Below are 23,457 nucleotides of genomic sequence, written 5' to 3' on the forward strand. Positions count from 1 at the left end.
CATTTTTTATTGGCTATGAAAGTGTGATGGTGGCATACAAGCACACGGAGTTTGTTTGGCTGGAGTCGCAGCAAGCCTGTTTGCAGGAGCCTTGGATACCGGTTGCAAAACTCAGCTCCTTAATCAGATTTTGAGCACTTCAAAGAAGCTTCAAATCTCAGGTTCGGGTTCAGCTCCCTGACTCTGAAATCTGGATACACCCCAAGTGCTTGGAGGCATGCAGATTTCCAAACCATTTCTAATGTCAACAAACTAAGAAAGGCCAAGGTGTCTTAGAAAACATTTCAGGCTTGTTCCGAAGAAGGCTTTGAAATCCTTTCAGCAAAGAGCTCTGAAAGGCTTTTGAGTAACCGGGTGCACGTTTTCTGAGTGGATTTTCACGCGGTTCCACTACAAGGTAATTCAATTCCCTTTCCTGCCTGAAAAACACACAATAAGTCTGCATAATGCGAGGGATAATTAGAGAGATGGAAGCCACCGATTAGATTATCCCTTCCACCCACCTGCCGGTGCAGGATTGTTCCCTACAGCATACACTGAAACCCAATATGTCCAAGGTGTTGCAATTTAGCCATCAACCTGCTTCCAGCGTGCTCTGAGCAAGCCCCAGACCTGCGGGAGAGGGAGGGGGGAAAGGACTTTTTCTCCATATGATGCAAAACTACTCATTTTTGGTAATAAAAATGCAGCGATCTGCGTTTTTTAATCCAGTAACAGGAAAAGGAGTTGTTAATGGGGTCTCCTCTGCTTCGCATCCCTTTGGAGGCAGGAAGCAGGGCTGGAAAGATGCTGGAGATGCCCAGACCAAAGTCTCCTGGAGCGTGGTGATAGGGGTCTGCACTGTAACACCCTGTGAGCTGATCCCTGCACCCACGTTCATGGCCAGAAAAAGGCCAAAGAGGGAACAGGCAGGTGGTGGAAGAAAAGAAAAAATGAACTGAGGGACCACCACCAAAAATCCCTTTCTGATTGCATTTACCATAAAAGACCTTAAAAATTAGCCTAGTAGGAAACAGCAGGATCTCCCCCCAGAAAATTTTGATGTGCACAGGGATAAAATGTTAAGATGCCACTGAGACTTGACTTATATAATAAAAACCTGTTTGGGCTATTTCTATGTGAGCATTTTTATATCTTTGCAGAGTAAGCGCAAACCACATTTTCCCCTGCCCTCTCTAACAGCATCCCTTTTGTGTTCCTTCTCCCTCATCTCTGTCATTAGGTGCTATCTCTGCAGCCCCACAGCTGGCTGGAACAGAGCCACCGCATTTAAAAGACATTTAGATGTCCTCTTTGTGAGAGAAAAATTGCAAAGGGAAAAAGGCGTGCATGGGAGGAGGAGGTTAGGGAAGCTCCCCTCCTTTTTCCTGCTCCCTCCAGGAAGAACGGACAGATTTGCAAACACATTGTGTGCATTTTACACTTATTTCCTCTACTAATTTAATGCAGAAAAGGGGCTGCTATGGCTTGTGTTACACATGCCAATTTTGAGGCACCAGGCATCTTCTCAAGAGCGTGCAGATGGATTGCGATGAAAATGAGCGTAACTACACATGACCTTAAAACTTGGCCTGAGAGATGCGCGCAGCTCAACACGGGACTATCTCGCCCTCCTCCCCTCCCACGTCCATCACCGTCTTGCACATCCGAGAATAAGGAGTATTTCTTGACAAGTTCCTTTTGAAAGTCATCCCTTCCTGCCTCTAATATCTCAGTCCTCTAAATCCTCACTCAATCTCACTTCCCACGGACCCTCGCCTGGCAGGCTCACAATCACTGCTGTCGCCCGTCTTGGGATAAACAGACGCCTGCAATACACATTTTCCTATCCTTGGAAGAAAAAAAAAAAGTCATTCAAGACCTTGACATATTTTTCATCCCTATCTGGGATAAAAAGGCAAAATCTGCTGTAGAATGAAATTGGATGATGAAGAAGTCACACCTTAAAAGGATTTCAGCTCATGGAAAATGTTTTACTTGGCAAATCTGTAATGGATTCAGTTTGGTTTTGACATGAGCTGTTGATTTCACGCAATTCCTATAAAACTGATTTCCAAATAACCTCCACAATTTTTTTCATTGCAAAACAGAGTGGCACAACAAAGAGGTCTTTTTCAAGACACAAATTTGTCAAAACCTATACAAATCCGCAAAAACATTGCTTCCACTCAAATGACATTTTCCCTCAGAAACCAGTTTCAACACATGTTTTTTCCCTACAATCCTCAGTGACTCATAAACATCTTCACTTGCTAATTACTGCTCCACTGCTGGCCTGGCGTTCCCACCACAAACCTGCCAGGTAAGTGCTGTTGTAGAGCAGTCCAGTCATTGGTTTTGGAGGATACAAAACTGTAAATGCCACAAAACATCAGAGGACAAAAAGGACACACTCGTCTCACTCAACTGTTGTCACCTCCTGATCAGCTCCACCAGTTAAATGCTGATATATTGTCTACAGAGCTGTGGTTCCAGATTAAATGGCCATTGCCAAAGGATAGCTTCTAGAGTCCCCTCACCAAATACTTTGTATGAATCAAAGGTATCCAAACAGTATCTTTTCTGCATTTGGGTCATTTACTTCATTTCCATTACAGCAAAATCTTCTCTTCATTGAACCAAAGTGGCCCAAATACCACTACATCCAACAAGAGTTAAAATGAGGACACCTCACAGAAGGGCAGGCGCATGCTCCTTGCAACTTGTCTGTCTGAGTCTCCACCACAAAGTAACACAAAAAGCAGAGAAGAATTATGAGAACTATCTAAAGAAAGCCAAGCCAGCAGACAGCAACTAATGAGACAGCTTGAAATCCAGCCATCACAGCCACCTAACAAAAAATCTGGAAATTCTGCAAAATTTTGGAAATACACAATTATTTGGCTGTCGAAGGGTCTGCTGCCCACCTAGAGATGCTCAGACTGCTGAAACGTGGAATTGGTTTGTATTGGAGGGAATTAAACAGACGATGGGAAGAGACAGGCATGTCTGCTGCCTGTGAAAGGGGACAGCACTGTGCCCAGTGGAGGCCGGGTATGATGACCTTAAATCAGTAATATTAATGAGATGAAGAAATTCCTCTGCAGAGACATAAGCAATACAAATGCACCTGGACTTTTAAAATGCAATGGAAGAAAAATCTTAAAAATTCACCTTTGTAGTTTTCAGGGCTCTTTTAAGGCTGCCTAGGAGCACTGGTCCTAATTGGGTTAACTCTTGCCTACTTAGAGGAGCCTTACAGTAGAGTAACAACTCATTACATCTGCAGCGATTGCAAGAAATGACTTAGAGACACTCGACACATAAGCAGCTGCTTGATCATTACAAGTTACTGCAGAGGTGAGCTGCCTGGGGGATTTCAAAAGGTATCTTGTGCCTGCCCGATAACGCAAAAGGTGTCTGCAGCCCTGCCTTGGCCACAGCCACCGCTGATAGCCTTAGGCATCTGTAGACCGTACTGTATGTTAGAGATGTCCTTTACCTGCATGGATGTGCTACCTCCCCAGTTATTTGCCTCTTATTCATACATTCCCCTTCCCTCTTTGGGGCTCAGAGTGCAGTCAACGCCCGCTGCAGAAACCCTCACCTGTCCTGGGTCCCGTGTGACCCCACTTTTTCGTTCTTCATGCAGAAATCGGGCGAGCTCTGCAGGTAAATCAGCTCTGTCTCTTTAACCGGCCTGATATCAATATCCTTTGGCACGAGGTATTTGCGTGTGCCCATGGGCCGGTGAACAACCTTGGTGGCTGATAAATACTTGTTTTTGAGGTCCAGTGCAATGTCTCGCAGCTCTTGAAGGCCTTTCCAACAGGTCTTGATAGAGCATGACCCAGAAACTCCATGGCACTTACATTTCATTTCAAGAGAGGCTTTCAAGACCTGCAAAAAGGAATGCAGGAGTTAGTTAGGAAATGCCTTTCTCTTACCTCCAAACATCCCACAAGCTTGCTAAACAAGGCACTTTCTTGGCTGGGACTGCTATAGAAAAGGACTGCTACTCTGATTTCTGCACAGTCACTCTAGAGCAGCTACTGTGCAAAGGGAATGAGATCCCACAGCTCCTTGGGGATCGCTATCAGCCCGGGACTACTTTCACCAAGGCACCTTTGCAGCCAGGAGACAGAAGAGTATTTTGAATTTTGATCAGATATCTACATAGGCCTGCATTTCCACCCTCTAGATTCCTAAGGACCTGAAAATCAAACCAATCCATAAATAATTAACATCCATTTCTGCCTCCAGCAGCTTTGGGTAACAGAGATGTCAAGGCTCTGATGGATTCAGGGCACCGTCGCCCTGCCTTTCTGCTGGCCATGGGGCCAAAAGAGCCTTTTACTTTGGTTCTGCACTAGTCTTATTTCTGTGGGACATGGCAGGATGCTGGCAGGAAGGGGTGAATGCACCAGCCATGGCAACACTATGTCCCAAACAAAAATTTGCCCATTGCAATTAAAACAAAAACTCAAGACATTACAAAAATAAAAAACCAGATAGAGTGGGAACGGTAGAGAAAAACACCCGGGGAGGCAAGTTTGGCGTGGTTGTGCTCTGCAAAGGTGAGTCCAGCCTGTAGCTACGCAGTAAGCTGCCAATGAGCTCAACATGCTCCAAGTTTTATCTGCTCCAGTGCCCGAGCACAGGCAGCCCTGGAAGGACCAAGCCGTGTGGTAGGACCAGCTTCGGGAACTGCTGCAGCTCCAGAGATGGGTGCAGGGGTCAGCTTTACAGTCCCCCACCCATTTCTCCAGCTGGATGGAGGGCTGCAAGAGAGATTTGCACCTCGGTGCACACCAAGCACTGCACATGGTAAGCATTATCCCTCCACTGGATGCAAGCTGTTACAAGCGCCTTCTGCCAGATATGGGAATAATCACTAGCGAAGCAGTTTGAAAAGGAAAAATCAGCCCTCCTGGCTGCAGGGATGGCTGGGAGGCAGCTGCTGCTGGACGCATCTGGCAGATGATAATCCTCCACGCTTACACAGCACTTCGCCTGTGCAACGCCCTTGGCAGAGCACGATGGGACCCATCCCCACCACACCTCCTGGGGTAAGCATCCTTGGCTGTAGAAAGGGTGGCAATGAGACATCCCACCCGCGGTTATATAGGGCTGATAATAGCATTCAGGACCTCCTGAGTCCCAGCGTGCGTTACATAGCCACAGCCTTCAGCAGGCCAAAGGAGTTCAGAGCAATCCGGGAGAAACCTGCTCCTTTTGCTAGCTGATAGACACTGAACCTCACGGAGCGACCGACCACTACAGATGATTGTACAATTACAATAACTCTCGTGGATTTGTTACCTGTCTCCCTACTTCACTGTTGTGCAGATGCATCAGTTTATTGGCTTGTGATCCTGATTTTTTCATCTTCATGGGAGCATCTGAAAATTTGGACCCCATGATAAGACCATAGTTGAGGTTGTCTGCACATCCTCCCCATCGATACCCAGGTCCAGGTGTCTCACCTGGGATGGGACCACAGGAACAGCCAGGGAGGTCCCCGGTGGTGCAGGCTCTGGCAATGGTGTGGCTGATGGCAGCAGCAGAAAGGGCATACACAAATGCTGACTCCCTTGTGCCTGGAAGAGACAAGAACTCCAGCTCAGCCTCCTGGGACAGCTAAACATTCCCCCAAAAGAGACCCTCGCAATCTGTGCCCCAGAGAGCAGCAAGCACACCAACTCACTGCAGCTGAGACCTCCCATGGCATCACCAGCTTGGAGCACGTCTCCTAAGCGAGCTTTTCAACACGAGACAACATCCCAGCAGGGCAAGGAGGCACGTGGACTTAAGCAACTTGTCCATCGTGGTGTGATCTGCTCTTGGAGCACGTGAAGAAGCCCCCCCATGGATTCTCCTGCCTTCTTTTGCCCCTGTGCTGGATGCTGCTTGCTGGCAGGTCATGGAGCTGGTGTGCATGGAGCTGGGGGAAGTGGTGGGGCGTCCACAGAGCTGCAGCACGAGCATGCAAGGATGCTCTGAGCCATAAAAGCTGACTGTGCAGCTTCACGTGTAGCATGTGCTGCTTGACAAGTCTGCGTGCCCAGAACAGCAGCTCCATGGCTGTAAGCAAGTCCACCATGACTCCTAATGAGATGTGTAAGAGCTGTGAGAGACCAGGTCTTGGACTTGAGAGCTCCTGGGCATGACTGGCACCATCACGATGAACACAGTCTCAGAGAACACGACAACTAGGCTATGTAGTTCCTCCACATCCCCCCAGTAGCAAGACCCTCCCCAGTCCCAGCACGCATACACACACGCTGGCTGACTCTACTCACTCATGTCCCCGGCTGAGCCAGCAGTGCTGTTTACCTCTCTCTAAGTCCAGCAGGTAGTTAGGAGCCAGCTCAATGGAAGAACAGTTCCAGCGCATGTCTGAGAAAGTTTTACGGCAAGTCTTTATCACTTCCCGTGCCGCCTGGATGATGGTCTGCATTAGCTCCAGGTTGCTGCGGCACAGCTGCACCTGGGAAACCACCAAGCCTTCAAGCTGCTTGCAGTGCTGGGTTTGATTTAGGGCCAAAGCCGAAGGAGTCTTGGACAGAGCTCTGAGGAGACAAGAACATGCAAAAAAAGGCATTAAAACCCGCAAAAAAAGTTAATCTTTGGGTCAATATTAATTTCTCCACTATCTCCAGTCCAGTGAATGCTGTGGCCTGTGTTCATCTGACTTCATTTTAGCTACCTGTAAATAGGTGCTTAGTTTAAGCTGGTGAGAAAGATAGAATCATAGAAACATAGAATCATAGACGGGCAACTATGAAGAGTGATTTATCTCATCTAAAGTAGGTGTTTAAGGTAGGTGGGGACAAACACCCTCCAGAAGTGCCCATTTCTCTCTGTCACCTAGGGGAGCCTGGACAAAGCTCCTCGGGCATATGCCAAGTTGACTGAATGTGTAAATCCTTATGGGAAGGTTTTTTGCTGAAGAATGAAGAGAACGGACCTCCCAACAATGTGAAAAATGACCCATCAGTTCCATGATAACAGAAAGCTGGATCTTCCAAGACTATGGTATTCAGAAAAAAAAAAGCAAAGTTGGTGTTATCAGTGTTTTGCATTCAGCATCTGTCTCACACACTCTCTAAGGATTATGCTAAATGTCATGTAATTAATTATGGAGAAAATCCCTTGCAAAGCCTAGGGAAAAGCCACCAAGTTTGCAAAACAGATGCTTTCCCTTAGAGTTAATGCCAAGGGCCTCCACCAATTCCATCACTGTTGCACATAGATAAGTCTGTTTCTCTAGTCTCCAAAAATGTAGTGCAGAAGAGCAATGAGGGTATGTGCAGAGAAAGCACCATGGTCAAAACTGAGAAGGGATCCACTAGCACCAGCACGTATGTTACCATAGAAGAAACCAACAACATCCGAAAGACCCCATTGGTTCTTGTAGTGCGCAATTGCCAATGTTTCCAGGTAAAAAAGAAAAAAGCAAATGCTGCCATGCATCGTACAGGGCTGTGCTCTTCTTCCCCAAGCACCCAGAGCGATCAGCAGAAGCCTGGTGTGTAACTCTCTTTGTGTCTTTATGACCTGCTTAGGGTAGTCATAAATGTTATTCATTCCCATAAAACAACTTTCTAGCTGGCTGCATCAGTAACTGGCATCTGATCCTGGCAACACAACTGCCTTAACACATATTTCCTTCTCTCCTTGTTAAATGTATTGCCTTTCAGTTTCATCCTAAGCCATCTTGGTTAGTTTGGCTTATTAGCAGACACATTTCTGGGTGCATTTCACTTTATTACTGTAACATCCATGTCCTTCAGAAGTTAAATGAGATGGAAACAGAGCTAAAATTGAGCCCTAACCAAGATCAGGGATATTAGCTCTGATCTCCAGTTGTCAGGAAAACACATATATGTTCCACCAGCTCCCTCAAGGTTGGCTTGAACCAGCTGCTGTGTATGTTGGAGCTCTCTTTGGGCTGTGCATAACCGCTAACCCCAACTGCTCTTCCAGCAGGGAAAAGCTATGATCCTTCTAGGGCTGAGTAGGTCTGCACTGACAAATTCCCAGGCGGCTAGAGTTTGGCATTTCTGGCACTAGACAATCAGTGGCACACTTGGAAGGGAAACCACCACTCTGCTAGCTATGTAAATATATACATCATACATGTATTTAAAGAGGTCCATTAAATATACAGCGAACAGAAGTTTTGGCCAGTGAATTTCAAGGGAAAGGAAAAAGTGGAGTATTTAATTGTCAGAAATTCTGCCCTGCAGTTCATCTTGGTCCTTTGCACGCTGTTGCTCATGCAACACTCCCTGTCTGGAGAGGGGCACCTCCAGAAGGCAACTCATCCCGCCTTAGACGTGAACCAGTGCTGGACCTGAGCAGGTGGAGACAAAACCTGTTGGTGATATTCCGGGTGCTCAGGTATCTCAGATATAACATGTCCTTGAAGGTAGAGGCATGAGTCTTTGGCCAGTATGAATTCACCTGACTGCAAACCCCTACAGTGTGGACCTCACAGTAGTCCTTCAGGGTCCTTCTTCAGCCCATGGAAAGAAAAAGCCATGTCTAGGGAGTAATTGGCCTGATGTGCTTTTGAGATCTACAGTAGGATAACATCATGCCCTAGAAGTGCTCATCTTCTGCACTGCCTATAGAGGGAACCCAGGCACCGAGCTTGGACGCAGACATCTGGACTGTATAAGCACAGAGCTGGGTGAGATGTGTCCAACCCCTAGCACTTGGCACCAGCAACCTGTGAAAACTTATCCCAGAAAGCCTATCAGCAGCTCTCAGGAATGGGCTGAAATGCAAACCAGGCAAGGGGCCAAAGCAGCTCGTCACTAATAGAGTAAAAATGATAAATACTCCAGCACAGTATGTCCCAGCAGCAAAATAAGCAGGCAGGGTGAGGCAGATGAAATGAGAGAGCTTCACAGCCTGAGATTCAGGCAAACGAGGAATGATCCAGGTCTCTGAGAGATACTGTACTATGGGGCACCAGCTCAGTTTTCTAATCAGAGGTGCCAAGTGACACTTTAGAGGCTTTGGGATGTTTCACCTGGCCCTTCGCAAAGATACATATATCTCCTAGGTCCTGCACCACATTTTCTAATCATGTATAGATGTCTTCGGCATCTTTGAAGGACCTGGAAGCCTACATTGAGGCACCTGCATCTCACCATTACAGACAAGTCAGGAACAGCAGAAACAACCACCTACAACTTGGGATGAGAGCTGAAATCCGACTGAAACTCATCCCTGTTATGAAAAAAGGGGATGTGATACAACGAGACTATGTTATTACAGATGGCCTGAAATGATCGCCATTACAGAAGCAGATTTATAATGCAACAAGAAAGAAATTCACTTTGTGGAAGAGGGAAAAATATCTGCCAGACAGTCAAGAGAGGAAGGACTGTGGCCTCATTGGGGAGAACTCAGTAAATGGCAGCAATAGCTGTTTCTCGTCGAATGAGCTGAGCTCCAGGGAGCCCACCAAGAATAAAAATGCAAGACGCAGGAAGGTGTTTTCTGAACATCTCCCAGGCCTGAACTTCATGCCTTTGCTTGTGAGAACCTATAATTGGAAACATCTCCAAGCGTCAGGAGGAAAAAGTAAAGGGTAATGGAGATGGAAAAGAAAACTCACAGTTACTGGAGTTGCTTGCCGAGACCAAAAAGTGCATTTATAAATCACAGATCAGGAATGTGAGAGGCCTATTAGGTCATCTAGTCCATGCCCTGGCAGCCCAGGTTTGCTCAGTCTCTGTCCTACATTCAGAAATGTCTTCTCCACCTCTTGTCGCTTTAAACCCTCCCCGTGGAAAGGCACCAACCCTCCCTGATCCCCAAATTCTGGCAGCACCAGGGGGGGATGCCCACCGCTTGCAAAGGACATTGCTGGAGAACAAAGTCCCTTTGTGGGGCAGTGGAAAGGAAATCACCTTCCCCCAGAAGAGTCTTGTCCATGGTGGGATGTGGTAGTGGGTCTCTATCCCACCTCCACCCAGTCTCCATCGACCATCAGCACTGGGAAGGAAACTGGAGCCAAAGGGGAGCAGCCAGCCTGAATAAAGCAGCCCTCAAGGGCGTAGTTAGCAGAACAGCCTTTAGTCTTCAATCTGGGAAAAAATCCCTGATAAACATCCCCCTTTGGACTCACACCCTTCATCTGAGAAGAAGCACATGGGGATTTTACCTGCTGACACCCTATAAATGCTTCTTTTCACTGTTTCCTCCTGCTAACGTTGTGCTCTCCTCCCTTGATGCTCCTGCCCCATCCTTCGTTCTCCAGAAAGCTGAGGACAACTGAGGAGTGGTTGATTGGTTTGTTGGGTTTTTTTAAATATACATATTTGACCCATCCCTTTAAATAAACAGGCCCCAAACCAAACATCTCCTGTTTTATATATAGCATAGCAGGACTTTCAACTGAAGTTATGGATACTGACAGAAAACCATAAACGTAATTACAGAGGAAATATGATGCATGGATGGATCATGACTTTCGTTTACTCTTTTAATTATCTCAGGCAGTTAATAAATTCATTTGAAAACATGAATGCTCTACAGTGTTAGGTCCTTTGAGAGGTACGGGCCCATTCCTGCAGATCTGGGCTCCATGAGAAGACTATTCATAGGAGCAGCAGCTTGGGAGAAGTACGTTCAGATCTGAGCAGGTATCAGTGAAAGCCATACATTATTTGGTTTACAAGGACCACTGTGAGCAGGACACTGCTCCTGGTCAAGCCAAAGGGAGAAAAACTCTTTGAATTGAGCGGTGAAGCATTGGTGCCCTTTAAAACACCCTTAAAGGGTGGAAGGATCTCCTCTCTTTTTGATGTGGGCTCTCTCTGGAGGGCATCTGCCCATCCTCCCCTGTGTGGTGTGACCCAAGAAGGTCTCACAGAGGGACTGTTGGTGAAACCATGAACTTCTGCTCCAAACTGTCCACTTTGCTTACTGCGAAGGCACTCTCTTTTTTATGCCTATTCTTAAACCCCCTAATCTTGCAAGGATTTGGGTGAAACAAAAAGATTTAGACAAAATTACACGGCTGTGGAGAGTGAAGCGTGCGGTAAACTTTAATAGAGAGAGACAGAGATTGGAGGTTTTTAATCTGCAGGAGCCTCTTTTTCTCAGGTTTTCAACTGGAAAAGGCTTGCAGGGCTGTTACAGTAACCTTGTCTAAGCTCCTGGTAGTCAGAGGTGGTTCATGCCCCTGCCACCCTGCCCTGCATCAGTCCTGGTCTGGGGACCACAAGCTCTGGGAAAGCCACCATGTCCCCTGATAAATGCTTCCACTTGTTCTGCAAAGCCTTTTCAAACAGAGAAGCAGGATTTATATAGTTAAAAAAAAAAAACCAAACCAAAAACACCCAAAAATGAAATAAAGAGGAGGAAGAGGGAGAGGAGTGGGGGAAAAAAAACCAACCCTGAAGTAAAAGCTTAAAATAAGAGCTGCTTTCAGATACAGTGCCAAATCCAGCACTGGCAGTAGTGGGCACAAGGCCATTGACTTCCAGCCCAAGCTCGACTGAAGTTGATGCCAGCGGTGAGTTGGCTCACCGAGCGCCGAGGAAGGCCATGGAGCTTTGTCAAGTTTTCCCGAGCTGCCTACGGAGCGAAGAGCAAACTTCAAAGCCGTTGTCCCCCCCTCCACACCTCGCCCCCAGCCTGCTCCCCTCCCGCCATCCCCGTCCTGCAGTCCTTTCACGGCAGTTCATCTAGCAGCCCCCTTGCCAGGCAGACGGTCTCCTCGCAGGCGCCCATGCCCCGATGTCCCAGCTCCCCCCCCCGCTCCTCCCCGGGTTGAAGGAGAGAAGCAGGCGCTGCCGGGAAGCACAAAAATCTTTCCATTTTCTCCCTTGCTTTCTGCTGGCTGCGGAAAGGCTGCGGTGCTGCTTGAGGTTGGTGAGCTGGAGGACGTCCTGGGTTCGCCAAAATGCATGGCTAAGCCACCTTTTGCTCCTGAAGGGCTGTGATTTAACCATGGGAATTTTGCAGCAAAGCTGACCTCGTAGCTGGGAATGGTGTTCAGCTAGGGATGGCTCCAGAGGGCATGGGGCACGTCCAGGCCACCACAACAGGGACAGGCAGAGACTTCCCAAAGTGACCAAGCTGCACCTAAAAATGATGGGATTCCTAATGCCACCACTTGCTGTCATAGGCTGATCCTGCAAGCCACGCAAAAAACCCCACACTTGCTGCATTTGACTTCTTTACAACCACCTTTGTGTTGAAGGTGACACTCGATACAGAGGGACAGTCCAACCTGTGTCTTGGTGCCTGGGCAGAGGAGATGCCAACCTCCGAGGAGGAAGAAGAAGTGCCTTGAAAGGCACTCTGTGCCTGGACATCCCAACATCTGCAAACCTCTGTGGCGTGCACATCTGGCTGCAGCTCCCTCTAGTGCTCATCTATTTTTCAGCTCAACCCAAATAAGTTATTTCAGCAACCTGCTTGGCCAAACCCAAGCCCTTCTAGGAAGGCTAAAGTGGGTGTAAAAGGAGGTGGGTAAGGCAATAGAGTTCCTACACGCATTGGCCCTAAGACATCTCACACTGAAACCGATGGCTGCCTCACCTCCCCAGCCGCTGTGATGCAAAACAAGCACTGAGGACCACAAAGCGATGCAACCCCCCTGCTCTAAGTTTGGGAAAGTATTTGCAAAAAGCGGCGTGCGAAAATAAGACTATGGGGCTCATATGCATTGAATGGAAAGGCTTCTTTGCCGTGACAACCCTCATCCTGCAAAGATCTGTCCGTACCCTGACTTTACGCCCAAGCAACTCCCTGGAGCTCAAATGGAAGAGGCCAAAATATGAAGTTTCTCCAGCAGCAAGAGCAGGTTTAAGAGATGCTGACCGTCCACGCACCACGCTGGATGCTCGGCAGCGCATGCCTCCACGGCAGGGAAGGGCACAGTGCCAATTTACAACAGCTGGGGATCTGGACCACAGAACTCGTAAAAAAAAGCCAAATAAAATAAAACAAATAGCTCCCTTTTACCTTCTGATTCTATGATTCTCCTCACTCTTACTAATTTAGAGGGGATATTTGTGTTACAGGGAAGTCCTAAACGGCTGAAAAGTGTGTTTTCCTTCTCCCCCTCCTCCTGCAATTACATCACGCGCTGAATCAAAATTGAATTTCCTATCACCTTCCATATCAGTCGCTCCCTCTTCCCCAGGCTGGTAAAACTCACCTCCTTATCTTCCCCCTCCCCTCCCAAATCCTCTTTGAAGCTCGCCTCTGGCACCGTGCCTACAACAACGGCACAGCGGGCAGACCGCTGAGACAAGCCCACGACCGAAAACATCTTGTAGCACTTTCCTCCCTCTTCATCCCGTCCTTTTTTTCCCCCCCTCTCTGTGCACAAGAGGCAAGGGGCAGGGTTGGGTTGTACAGCACCCAGCACGTGAGTCCGGGGCTGGGATTGCAGCTCCGAGGTATTGGTATTTGGTAGCACCGAGCTCTGTTCACCAAGAGTTTACCCATGCAATTTCCAAGGATGGTCCCCTAGGCACAAGGATGGCAGCACGGCTGCAGCGGGGGAACAAGGGAGTGATGAGGAGGGGGGGGAAGGGAAATTGGCCTGTGTTTCCATAGAAAAACAAGGGTGAGGAAGGGAGGAGAAACAGCAAATGAAAACAAAAAAAACCCCCACAATTTTGTGAAATCCCAGCTGGCAGCATCCCAGTCGTGAAGTGCCCTGGGACAGGGAGTGCAGGTCTCCGCCAGGTTTTCAACAGGTGTGAGGGGAGCCCCGGCAGCGCATCTGGATGCAGTTCATGCTTCAAATGCCGCTTTAATCCCAGCTTTCATCTTCCCCACTCGCTTTTCGATAGGGGGGATATGTCTGCTGGGAAGGGGAGGAGTGGCTTCTCCCCCCACCCCATCTCCAAAAGCAACCCTCGCAGCTTAACCGCTTACCAGCCGAAAGGCTGCTTTTGCCAACAAAGCTATTAGGGACCTTGCCCTGCCTTCCAGCCTTTTTTCATGTCTACGGCTTGTCGCCACGCTATCAGGTTCCCTCTGAAGCTCATCTCGCTCCTGCCCTTTGGAGGAACCCAGCCCTTTGCTCAAGTTTTAGCCCCTTGCTTAAGCGGGACCCTGATGCCAAGCATATAAGCGAGCCCCTCCACTTAGTTATGGGTCTGTACCTAAGCGCCCTGCCGAATCAGGCTGCCACAAACCAGCTCTATTTCTGTGCTGCATAGAAATAAAGGTTGCAAATGAGTCACCAGGCTCTGCCAGCCCATGGGCTTGCTGCTAAATGTCCTGCAGAGAGGAGATGCCTGCCCTGTGCAGGGTGCTGGGTATATGCAGAGCTGAGAGCCTAAATATTCAAGGAACCTGGCAGGAAGAAATAGCCGGGCTATGTAATTCAGCTGTGGTGACTGCTACAAGGTGTAAAGCCAAGACGGTGAAGAGCAAATCAGATGCTGACTCTCCTCTACTTCCAAGGTGGTCCTTAGAGTATGGAGACAGCAAATGAAGGATGCCCTGAAGTAGGTGCCTATTCCTCCCGCCTGACCACGTGCATTTAAACACCCTACGGAGGGATTCACCCTGCTTCTCTTTATGCATATAAAAAGTGGATGTGTGGTCTCAACCAGCTCCCTGCAGTCCATGGCATCTCCAGAGGACATCTCTTGACATTTGTGTTGGATGTCTCTCTTTGGAGAGGGTGAATCGCCATCCGGAACGTTCTCTTGCCTATGACCGCATGCAGGGCGGTGAAAACACTGGCTCCAACACGACATCTAACTTGAAGGTGTCCAAATTTAAGAGACCCTTTATAAAAGACGGCATGGGGAGAGCCTCACATGACAATGATTGGGACAGTGGAATGGGAATTAAACATAGCACAGAAGGAGGAACAAAACAGGAACCTCTTGTCTCAGTTTCCCCACCTAACCCCAAGATCCTCACCTCGACGCACTATACCCTACACAACAGACTCTTCCTGGCATTGCATTTTATTGTGCCTTTTCTTTTACGGAAGACGCTCATTTGAGGCTAGCCCACATCCCCTTATTTATTTTGTGCACAGCTTCAAACCCGAGTAGAAAAGACAGATCACTCATCAAGGACATGAAACCAGATGGGTGTTGGAGGGGCTTGTTTGTTTATTTTGCAGTAAGCAACTAATTGATTGCTTGCTTAAGCAAAGAAATGAGATAGTGATGTTTTCACTTTGTTTGCAGCGACATTACCTCCAAGGAAACTCGATCCAGATTTGACCACACTCCCTGGTATTTCTTCACCCTCCTCCCCCCTCGCCTCCCGCCTCATTTTTAACACCCTTCATGAAATCCAAAGGTTAAAAGGTCCACAAAAAAAACATGTTATCTGTCAAGCATCCCCTGTGGTTGGAGATTGGCGGCATTATCTTAGCTGCCGTCCCTACTGCTCTCAGCTCCTACTCAGCAGGACCTGCGGTCCCAGTGGGAGAGTTTCCCAGTGTGGCAGGAGCTAACGCTAGAAACTTCATTAAGTGGCTCATGTGAGCGTTCAAGTGTGTGCCTTTCCTTTGGTATCAATGAGGAGAAGAAAAAGCAAGCCTAAATCACGCATATTTTGGAAAGAAGATGGAGGCATATTGTTAGCACAAGCCCCTAGTACACACACTTGAAATCAATGAATGCCTCGAGAAATGCAGCGCTTGCTGCTCTTTAAACGGCTTTACAGTGTGCCTCAAATAGTAGTTGCAAAAATGGGTAAGAGACCAGCAATGCCTACAAAGACTTTAAAAATGCAGAGAGATAGCCAGGTACTTACATCCATTTTATCCCATAGCAAAGCCCCGTCTGCAGAATCAAAGACAGAAAACCAGCTAAGAAAAATCGCAGACTCGGCTTCATTTTCTCCACCGTCCCCCACTTGCCGAAGGAAATCAGCTTCTCCAAAGAAAAAAAGGAGTTTTCCTAATTTTCTGCACAACGTATTTCCCTTCAGTTTGGGTGTTGCTCCTCCTTGGAGATGAACAACCTGAAAGGAGAGAGAGAAAGAGCACAAGCTACAGTTAACTCTGAAGTTTAGCAAGTCGTCGCGCGAGAGAGATCTATTATCCAAATTGCAAAGGAGTGGTTTATGAATCACGAAAAAGTTTGGATTATCCCCTCTCAGTCCCCTCCCTCCCCAAGCCTTGATACAACCTTTCGAGTCAACAGACAGACAAACCGTATGGCTTGAATTACACCCTGAGTTATGGTCTGATTGTGTGTTTCCATTTAACCCTGCACATGGCAAGACTTCATTCGCTGCTTCACTTTCGCCCCCCCCCCAAAGGTTTGTGTAACTGCTTGGGAAGAAGGAAAAAAAAAAAAAAGAAAGATAAACCTTTAGACGAGCCCAAATCTTCAGCTATTCATCTCTTCCTTCCTTCTCTCCAGATTTCTTTTTTTTTTTTCCCCTCTTTTTCTTCAGAGAAGACAAATTATATAAACTGCGTTTCCCGACTTCACGCAGGTGCCCATGCCCTGCAGATGTTTCGGTCTGATCTGTTACAACAAATGTGTTTTGCTCTTTCCCTTCTGCTTTCCTTCTCACCTCATTAACTCTGCCTCTCACTTCTTCCAAGTCCTCGGGCACCTGGAGCTCACAGAAAGGGCTGCAACTTCGTAAACATAAAATCACATTTCTGTCTCTGGGGAGCAGCCAGGAGGAGACAAAAGCTCTCAAGGATTTCCCCCCTTTTTTTGTTGTTGTTGTTTTTCCCTTCTTCAGCCCAAACAAATAAACAAACCAGGTGCAGGACTTAAATTCTTAGAGGGGTCCTCTCTGTCTCCGGGGCACGGCTTGCTTATTTTAGCAGCGGTATTAATAGCAGTAAATGGGTTTCCCTTCAGTTATTCACTTCAAACACTGCTCTGGGCTACTCTTTGTGGTCTTTGCGGTGGTTTCCCACCCCACGAGAAAGCCAATAATAAAATAAACAGAAAAACCTGCCCACCACATTGTACCGCTGTGAAGGGCTCCGTGTTTCTGGAGTCTCACAGCCCGTCGCACGGCACACTGGCATCCCCAAGCTGTGACCGCGCATCCCCCCATGTCACCCCTCAAAGGGGTTTGGGATGGGACTGGGAACAGCTGGAGCACTCGGCATCGCTTCAGGGAACCCCTTACTCTGGGAAAAGCACATCCCACCTGATCCCCAGCTCTGGATTTGTCCCACCTGCAGCTTTCTGCCTCGATACCCCCCATTTGGGGAGCAATTGGGTCCGGGGGGAAAGAAATATTTCTGGGTGTTTTCACTGCCATCTGCAGCATATTTTTTCCACTCAGGCTGCTTTTTGGCTATCCCAACCCCAGCGCCTGGTATAAAGGGTTACTAGAGAAGTGCTGTTATTACAAAGGATTTTAATAACCTCTAGGGGCAAGTTCCCGGCTCCCTTGAAGTCCGAGACAAAACTCTGACTGACTACAAGGGAGGCAGGATTTCATCACCATGGGTTCTTTTTCTTCAATGCCCGCTCGGATTCGGGTTTGATGTGTCCCTTGAAGGCAGTGCTCCCACAAGCATCCAGGCGTACTTCTTGTTTCAATGTATTTCTGTATCTTTTCATCTTTGGAAGCTCTTTGCTTCCCCCCTCCCCACGAGCACACTGGAAACCTTCAACCCTTAATCCTGCCCATGCCTTTTAGTGTCCATTTAGATATTTCAGACTTCTTATCTCCCTCCTGTCAATTGCTGAACAACACAAGAGTCGGGTGCAAAATGTCTCAGATGGTCTAAAACCCTCTCGCTAACCCGGACCAGCCAACAACATCCTCTGCTTTGCCCCCTGCCTTGAAAAAGTCACAGTTTAGGTTCCACCACCACCCCCCAAGCAAGGAATAGGAAAGATCTACCCCCACCATCCCCACCGCAAGAGCTGCAAGCTTGGCCTGTAATTGCACCCCTGTTATTTGGGGAGGTAATAACGCCTTTTTCCACTCAGTCCAGCACAGGTTACATTTGCAAGAGGAATTTGCAAGGGGAGGGAGGGAGGGAGACTCTTCGGGGCAGACGTGATGTTTACAGCTCTGGAGAGCTCTGGGTCACTGATCAAACCAGCAGCAAGTGGCCTGCGGACTCCTAAAAACTGGAGCCGTTTTTAACTCAAAGCTCCTTTTTCTCTTCCCCCCGAGCTGTTTGCAGCCAGCCCCACTCCTGCGTGCAGAAAACGCTCCCGTCTGACACCTCCGAGAGTCCGGTCCCGGGGTTGGGAATAGGCAATATGAACTATATATAAACATGCAAGTATCCATCTCACATTTTTCCAACTTTCCCACCCAAGAAGGAAAGACATCCACCTGACCCCGTTGCCAGCCTGCAGCTCACCCCAGGAGCACAGTAGCCTGGTTTGGGGGTAGTACATCCCCAAATGACCTGGAGTAGAGGATGGGGAGCAGAGACAGGGACCGGGGAGTGGTGGGTCTGCTTGCAGCCCCCAAGTCTCCCTTCTCCATGCAGCCTCTCCTCCCCCCTGCACCTCTCAGGTCTCTCCCTTGCAGCCTTCTGCATCTCCCTTCTCCATCGCAACCCCTGGGTGTCCCCCGCTACCCTGCGGTCTCCCGGGCTCCTCTCTCCATTGCATCTCCCCTGCATCTCCCTTCAGGCTTGCAGCCCTAAGTCTCCCCTCTCCCTTCCAGCCCCCGGATCTCAGGTGTCCCTATACCCTTCTCCGTCTCCCCCTCTCCTTTCCAGCCCCCGGGTGTCCAGTCTCCCTTACAGCTCTTGGGTCTCTGCTCCCCCCCCCGCTGCAGCACATCGATCCTACACCCTCTGGATCTCCTTCTCCCCCGCAACCTCCGTGTCCACCCTCTCTCCTGCACCCCACCGGCTCTCAGGTGTCCCCCCCCGGCATCCTTTCCTCCCTCCCTGCATCCCCCAGGCTCTCCCCTCTCCCTTCCAGCCTCCAAGCACCCCTCTCCCCCTACATCCCCCCCCCTCCCAGCGCAGACCCCTGCTCTTGCCCACCCCCGAACCTTCGCCGTTTGGAGGGGGGGACTCTCGCAGCTCCCACCAGAGGTTCGCAAACTCTTCCCCCCCCCCCCCCCCAACCCCGGTGCCCGGTCCCCGCTTACCTCCGCCCGGGCTGCGCGGCGGGGCCGGGGCTGTTCTGGCGGGGCAGCCGGCGGAGCCGCCTTTTTATGCGGCCCCTTCGGCTTTGATATGCGGCGTGATGTCAGCCCGCATTAGCATAACAAAAGGCTTCCCGCCAGGAACGCTCCGCGGTCCGCGCATCCCCACCGCGGGCAGGGGCTGGGGCTCCGCGGGGGGCTCCGCGCACGGGGAGGCACCCACCGCCCACCCACCCGCAGCACCCCGCTCCCCTTCTTCCAGCGGGACGTGCCCCTCGGGAGCGGGGGCTGGAGCGGCGGGACCCCTGGTAGAGCTCCGAGGGGTCCCCCGGGGAGGGCAGGGAGCGGGGCTGGACTCGGTGCCGCGACGGTTAGGGGAGGTGTTCTAATGAGCGGTTAATGATTGGCAACAACAACAACAAAAAATAGCCGGTTGGGGTTTTCAGCGGAAACTTTTAAAAGTTACCTCTCCGGAGGGTGATTAGCGCTCGCCGGGCTGCGCGACCGACTTCCCAATTAAAGGACAAAGATACTTTTCATGCACGGGGCTGTCAGGTGGATTTCCTGCTCCTGCGAGGCTAAGAAATCACTGCCCGGCAGTCCTAACGCGGGCTGCAAGCACATGTCGTGCCTCATTGAGCCCTGCTGTCAGCCTTCAGGTTTCACAACCTCTTTTTCTTTAATCTGTCTTTAATCAGTGGAAAGTGCAGATGTTGAGATCTGATTTTTGCTTTCACGCCAGTGTCGGAGGATGGAGGCTTGGTGATTGCCTGCTAGAGAAAGAGAGAGAGAGAAAGAAAAAGAAAAAGAAAAAGAAAAAGGAAAAGGAAAAGAAAAAGGAAAAGGAAAAGAAAAAGGAAAAGAAAAAGAAAAAGGAAAAGGAAAAGAAAAAGAAAAAGAGAAAGAAGAAGGAAAAGAAAAAGAAAAAGGAAAAGAAAAAGAGAAAGAAGAAGAAAAAGGAAAAGGAAAAGAAAAGGGAAAAGGAAAAGAAAAAGGCAAAGGAAAAGAAAAAGGAAAAGGCAAAGGAAAAGAAAAAGGAAAAGCAAAAGAAAAAGGAAAAGGAAAAGAAAAAGGAAAAGGAAAAGGAAAAGAAAAAGAGAAAGAAGAAGAAAAAGAAAAAGGAAAAGAAAAAGGAAAAGCAAAAGAAAAAGGAAAAGGAAAAGAAAAAGGAAAAGAAAAAGAAAAGGAAAAAGGAAAAGAAAAAGAAAAAAGAGGGCTAAGAAAAAAACCCTTAAGAAAGAAGACCACAACTGTCTTCTTAACCTCAAGCCTCATGAGTCTGAATTTAAGACATCTGTGTCAGCTATGGACTGTGAATAACTGGGTGCTGGTTGCAAAAGTACCGGTGTCATTTTGATCACTCTGTTTAATCGTGGGTTTCAGGTGAAAGGAAAGAAAAGAATAAATGCTTTAGTCTCAGGACCAAGAGACTCAGAATAAATTTCCTAAAGGTCTATTTTCAGAACAGCTATTTATATAGGATAATATTTTTAGGTATGTGTCCCTGTGCCGGAAAGATTGCGTTCATATACACAGGTCGCTAATGGGCTTTCCTATGTGAACTGCAAAGAACCCTGTATACACAATCCCAAATTCCCATAGCCACTATATTATTTGTTTAAGACCCAGTTTTGCCAGCAGCTTTGCACAGTATGTCCATTTTTCTTTGTGTGACAGTTACCCACAAGTGCTCAAACTGCTCGAGACTCCCATTTCCCCAGCCCCCCCTCCCACCCCACTGCCCCCCAGAAACATGTACCTACGAGGAGGAGGTTTTGTCAGGGTTCTCCAAGGAGGACTTACTTACACGGGGAAATTGCCTGGAATATCTATTGCAGTCCAGCTTGCTGTGCAAATGCCCTGATTTCTGTATGAATAGCTTTTTTCCAAATTACCTTAATTTTTAAAGGGCTGTTGGGAAAATGTAGTTGTTATTAATCAATACGAGGAGAAGTAGTAAGTAGCAGTAGTTGTAATACTCATGATTTTGCAGTAGGCACCTGCTGTGCTCAGAGCTGTGTAAACACAACACAGCAAGGCAAGTCCTACCACCAGACCTTCACGGTCTAAATATTGGCGATGAGAGTAGAACGGCCGAAAATGATGGTGTGGAGGAGGAATATGGAAAGAAGGAGACCGTCCCAGTCTGCATGGTTGTCTTGACCCCTAGCAGTTTGTAAAGGTTTCTTACGATGGGAGAACATGCTGGGGAATCATTAAAAAAAATGGCATTGGGAGCACAAGTATCTACTCCTTGTAGTGTTCATGAGAGCTGCTTGTCCACAGTGTTCATCAGGACAGAAGGACATGGGAGACAGAAGTCAAAAAGTGGGATAAAGAGTAAGAAACCAGAAGGCTAGTGAGAATGGATGTGTACATAAAGGATATAGGATAAATATGTTCTGGACTAACCACAGGCATATAAGGAATTATTCAGTAAGAGCCTTAGGAACTTTAAAACCACCCCAGACACTTAATCTGAGACAATTTCATGCATAGACAAGCCCCCAGGCCCTGGTATGCCAAAATATTTCAGCACATGTTTAAATCCTCTTAGTCTCTATGTGACACATTGTGCTCTAAGTGCTTTGCTGAATCAGGGACGTCCACTGCTGAAATGTCGCAGGTCTTTGTCTCCTGCTCCTCAGGCGCACGTTGGGGTGTGGGTCTGGTGGCGAAGCACGGATGCTTTTTGGGCACCTGGGAAGTGGGGAGCTGCCTCAGTGTGCGTATGGAGTTTTATTTCACGGGACCTAAGTGCTAAATCAGGGGCCTAAATCTAAAAGTTTAGCAATCATTAGCTTTTCTACTGCTTCTGTGGGTCAAAGCTATTACCATTTTCATCAGTGGAAGACAATGTGATTCACCATTTTCCATGGGGTTTTCATAAAAGAGAACTGGCCACACCAGTGTGACAATAAATAAACCAGGGCTGGGACTTTCCAAAAGCATTTAAGCCCCATGGGAAGCAAGCGGTTGTTGAGCAAAAAACCCTCTTTGGCATTGCAGCCTGCAAAGACACAGTCTTTATGTAGGGTATGGATGTATTCATCCATTATTAGAAGTGGGGACAGTGGGACAGTATATTCTGGATTGCATTTCCTAATTGACCTTATTATTAGACTCAAAGAAATGTTTGGAAAAATTATCTTCTTGTTAGTCTTTAGAAATATCTTTGGGCTGTATAAATACATTTTTTAGTGTGTCAGAAAGATACCGGTCTGGAAAATAAGGTTTTGTTGTCATCTGTTGCAGTAGGTGTGGTAACCTCCAAAACTTGAAACCCTCCCCAAATCTGCCATCAAGTCCTTGCAGATTTACCCGGAGTGTGTACGGGGATATCAGTCTTCAAAGCAACCGTAGGCAGCACAGGTGAGATCCCTTTACCCAGACTGCAGCTACACCTTCCCCTGGCCTCAAACGTAACACAGAAGCAAGAGGGAGTGAGTCCTGCAACCCCTTGCAAAAGTCCTAGTGCTGTTGCAGACCTCACCAGACTCATGCTACATAAACCCTAACGCTGCTGGTGAGAGAGGGATACCGTTCAGGTGCTGAGGAGCTCAACTGGATCTCACCCAACCACATAGATGCAAAAAAGGCATATTGCGTTACTAACGTCCTTGGCCCACCCATGCTGCCTTCGGTAGCATCATTTATCATTCTTTTTTATGCATGTGTCTCCTCACCCTCTCTTCGTCTTCCATCCCGCCCGCAAGAGGAGAAGACCCTCCATGGATGACTCAGGATAACATTAAACATACGAAGAACCAGGACCCAAGTGTAAACTCTCCTGGAGCAGGGGGCCATGCTCCTTTATTTAAAAAATCTCTAAAGCACTGTGCCAAGTCGTGGCACTCTGCAAATATTTATTAATATGACATAGTTATGTATACTGTGGGGTGTGGTATTACGGTTTTATCAGTGAGTTTCAAGATGCTGTGTGCTATGAATGAGCTATGAAAGCCATCATACCCGCAGAGGGGTTAGGATAGCACTTCACCCAGCATTAGTGTGTGTTCTGCATGTGACAGTCAAAAGAGCCATTGATAAATGTTCTGGAGGGGTTTTCTTAATTATTTAGCTGGGACCAGTGGCTGGAAGGTGCCAGGGCATGTGACAGCACGCCTTGTGACAGGATGCCATTTCTCCATTTTAAACAAGTATTCTGGCCATCTTCAGACATGGCCTCCAGCTATAAATATAAATAACTTTGGGCTAGTGGCCATTTACTGGCCCAATGCACAACTGGCATGTAAAACTAAGCTCCATTACCCAAAACAGGGTGACCACATCCACACTCTGCATTGGGAAACATCTCTCTTAAATCCCCCAAGCCCTGCCCAGGCTTTGGTGAGCAGTTTTTTGGTGAGCAACACCAATTAATAATAAATTATAGGTCAGTGACCAGGTTTGTGCCCT

At 48.1% G+C, this 23,457-nt stretch overlaps 1 protein-coding gene across 1 annotated transcript in view; it reads right to left on the minus strand.

The window, feature by feature from the left end:
• Positions 1-16,357, minus strand: part of WNT11 (Wnt family member 11) — a 28,002-nt gene extending 11,645 nt beyond the window's left edge. Inside the window, exons 1-4 of the mRNA XM_052812917.1 lie at positions 15,751-16,357; positions 6,316-6,551; positions 5,302-5,579; positions 3,587-3,879 (exon numbers count right to left, since the gene is read on the minus strand). Coding sequence (XP_052668877.1) covers positions 3,587-3,879; positions 5,302-5,579; positions 6,316-6,551; positions 15,751-15,833 — 890 coding nt within the window. The 5' untranslated portion in view covers positions 15,834-16,357. The remainder of the gene's footprint in view (positions 1-3,586; positions 3,880-5,301; positions 5,580-6,315; positions 6,552-15,750) is intronic.
• Between the last annotated feature and the right edge of the window lie 7,100 nt (positions 16,358-23,457).

This window comes from Harpia harpyja, chromosome 17 (assembly GCF_026419915.1).
Source record: "Harpia harpyja isolate bHarHar1 chromosome 17, bHarHar1 primary haplotype, whole genome shotgun sequence".
Classification (NCBI taxonomy): Eukaryota; Metazoa; Chordata; class Aves; order Accipitriformes; family Accipitridae; genus Harpia; species Harpia harpyja.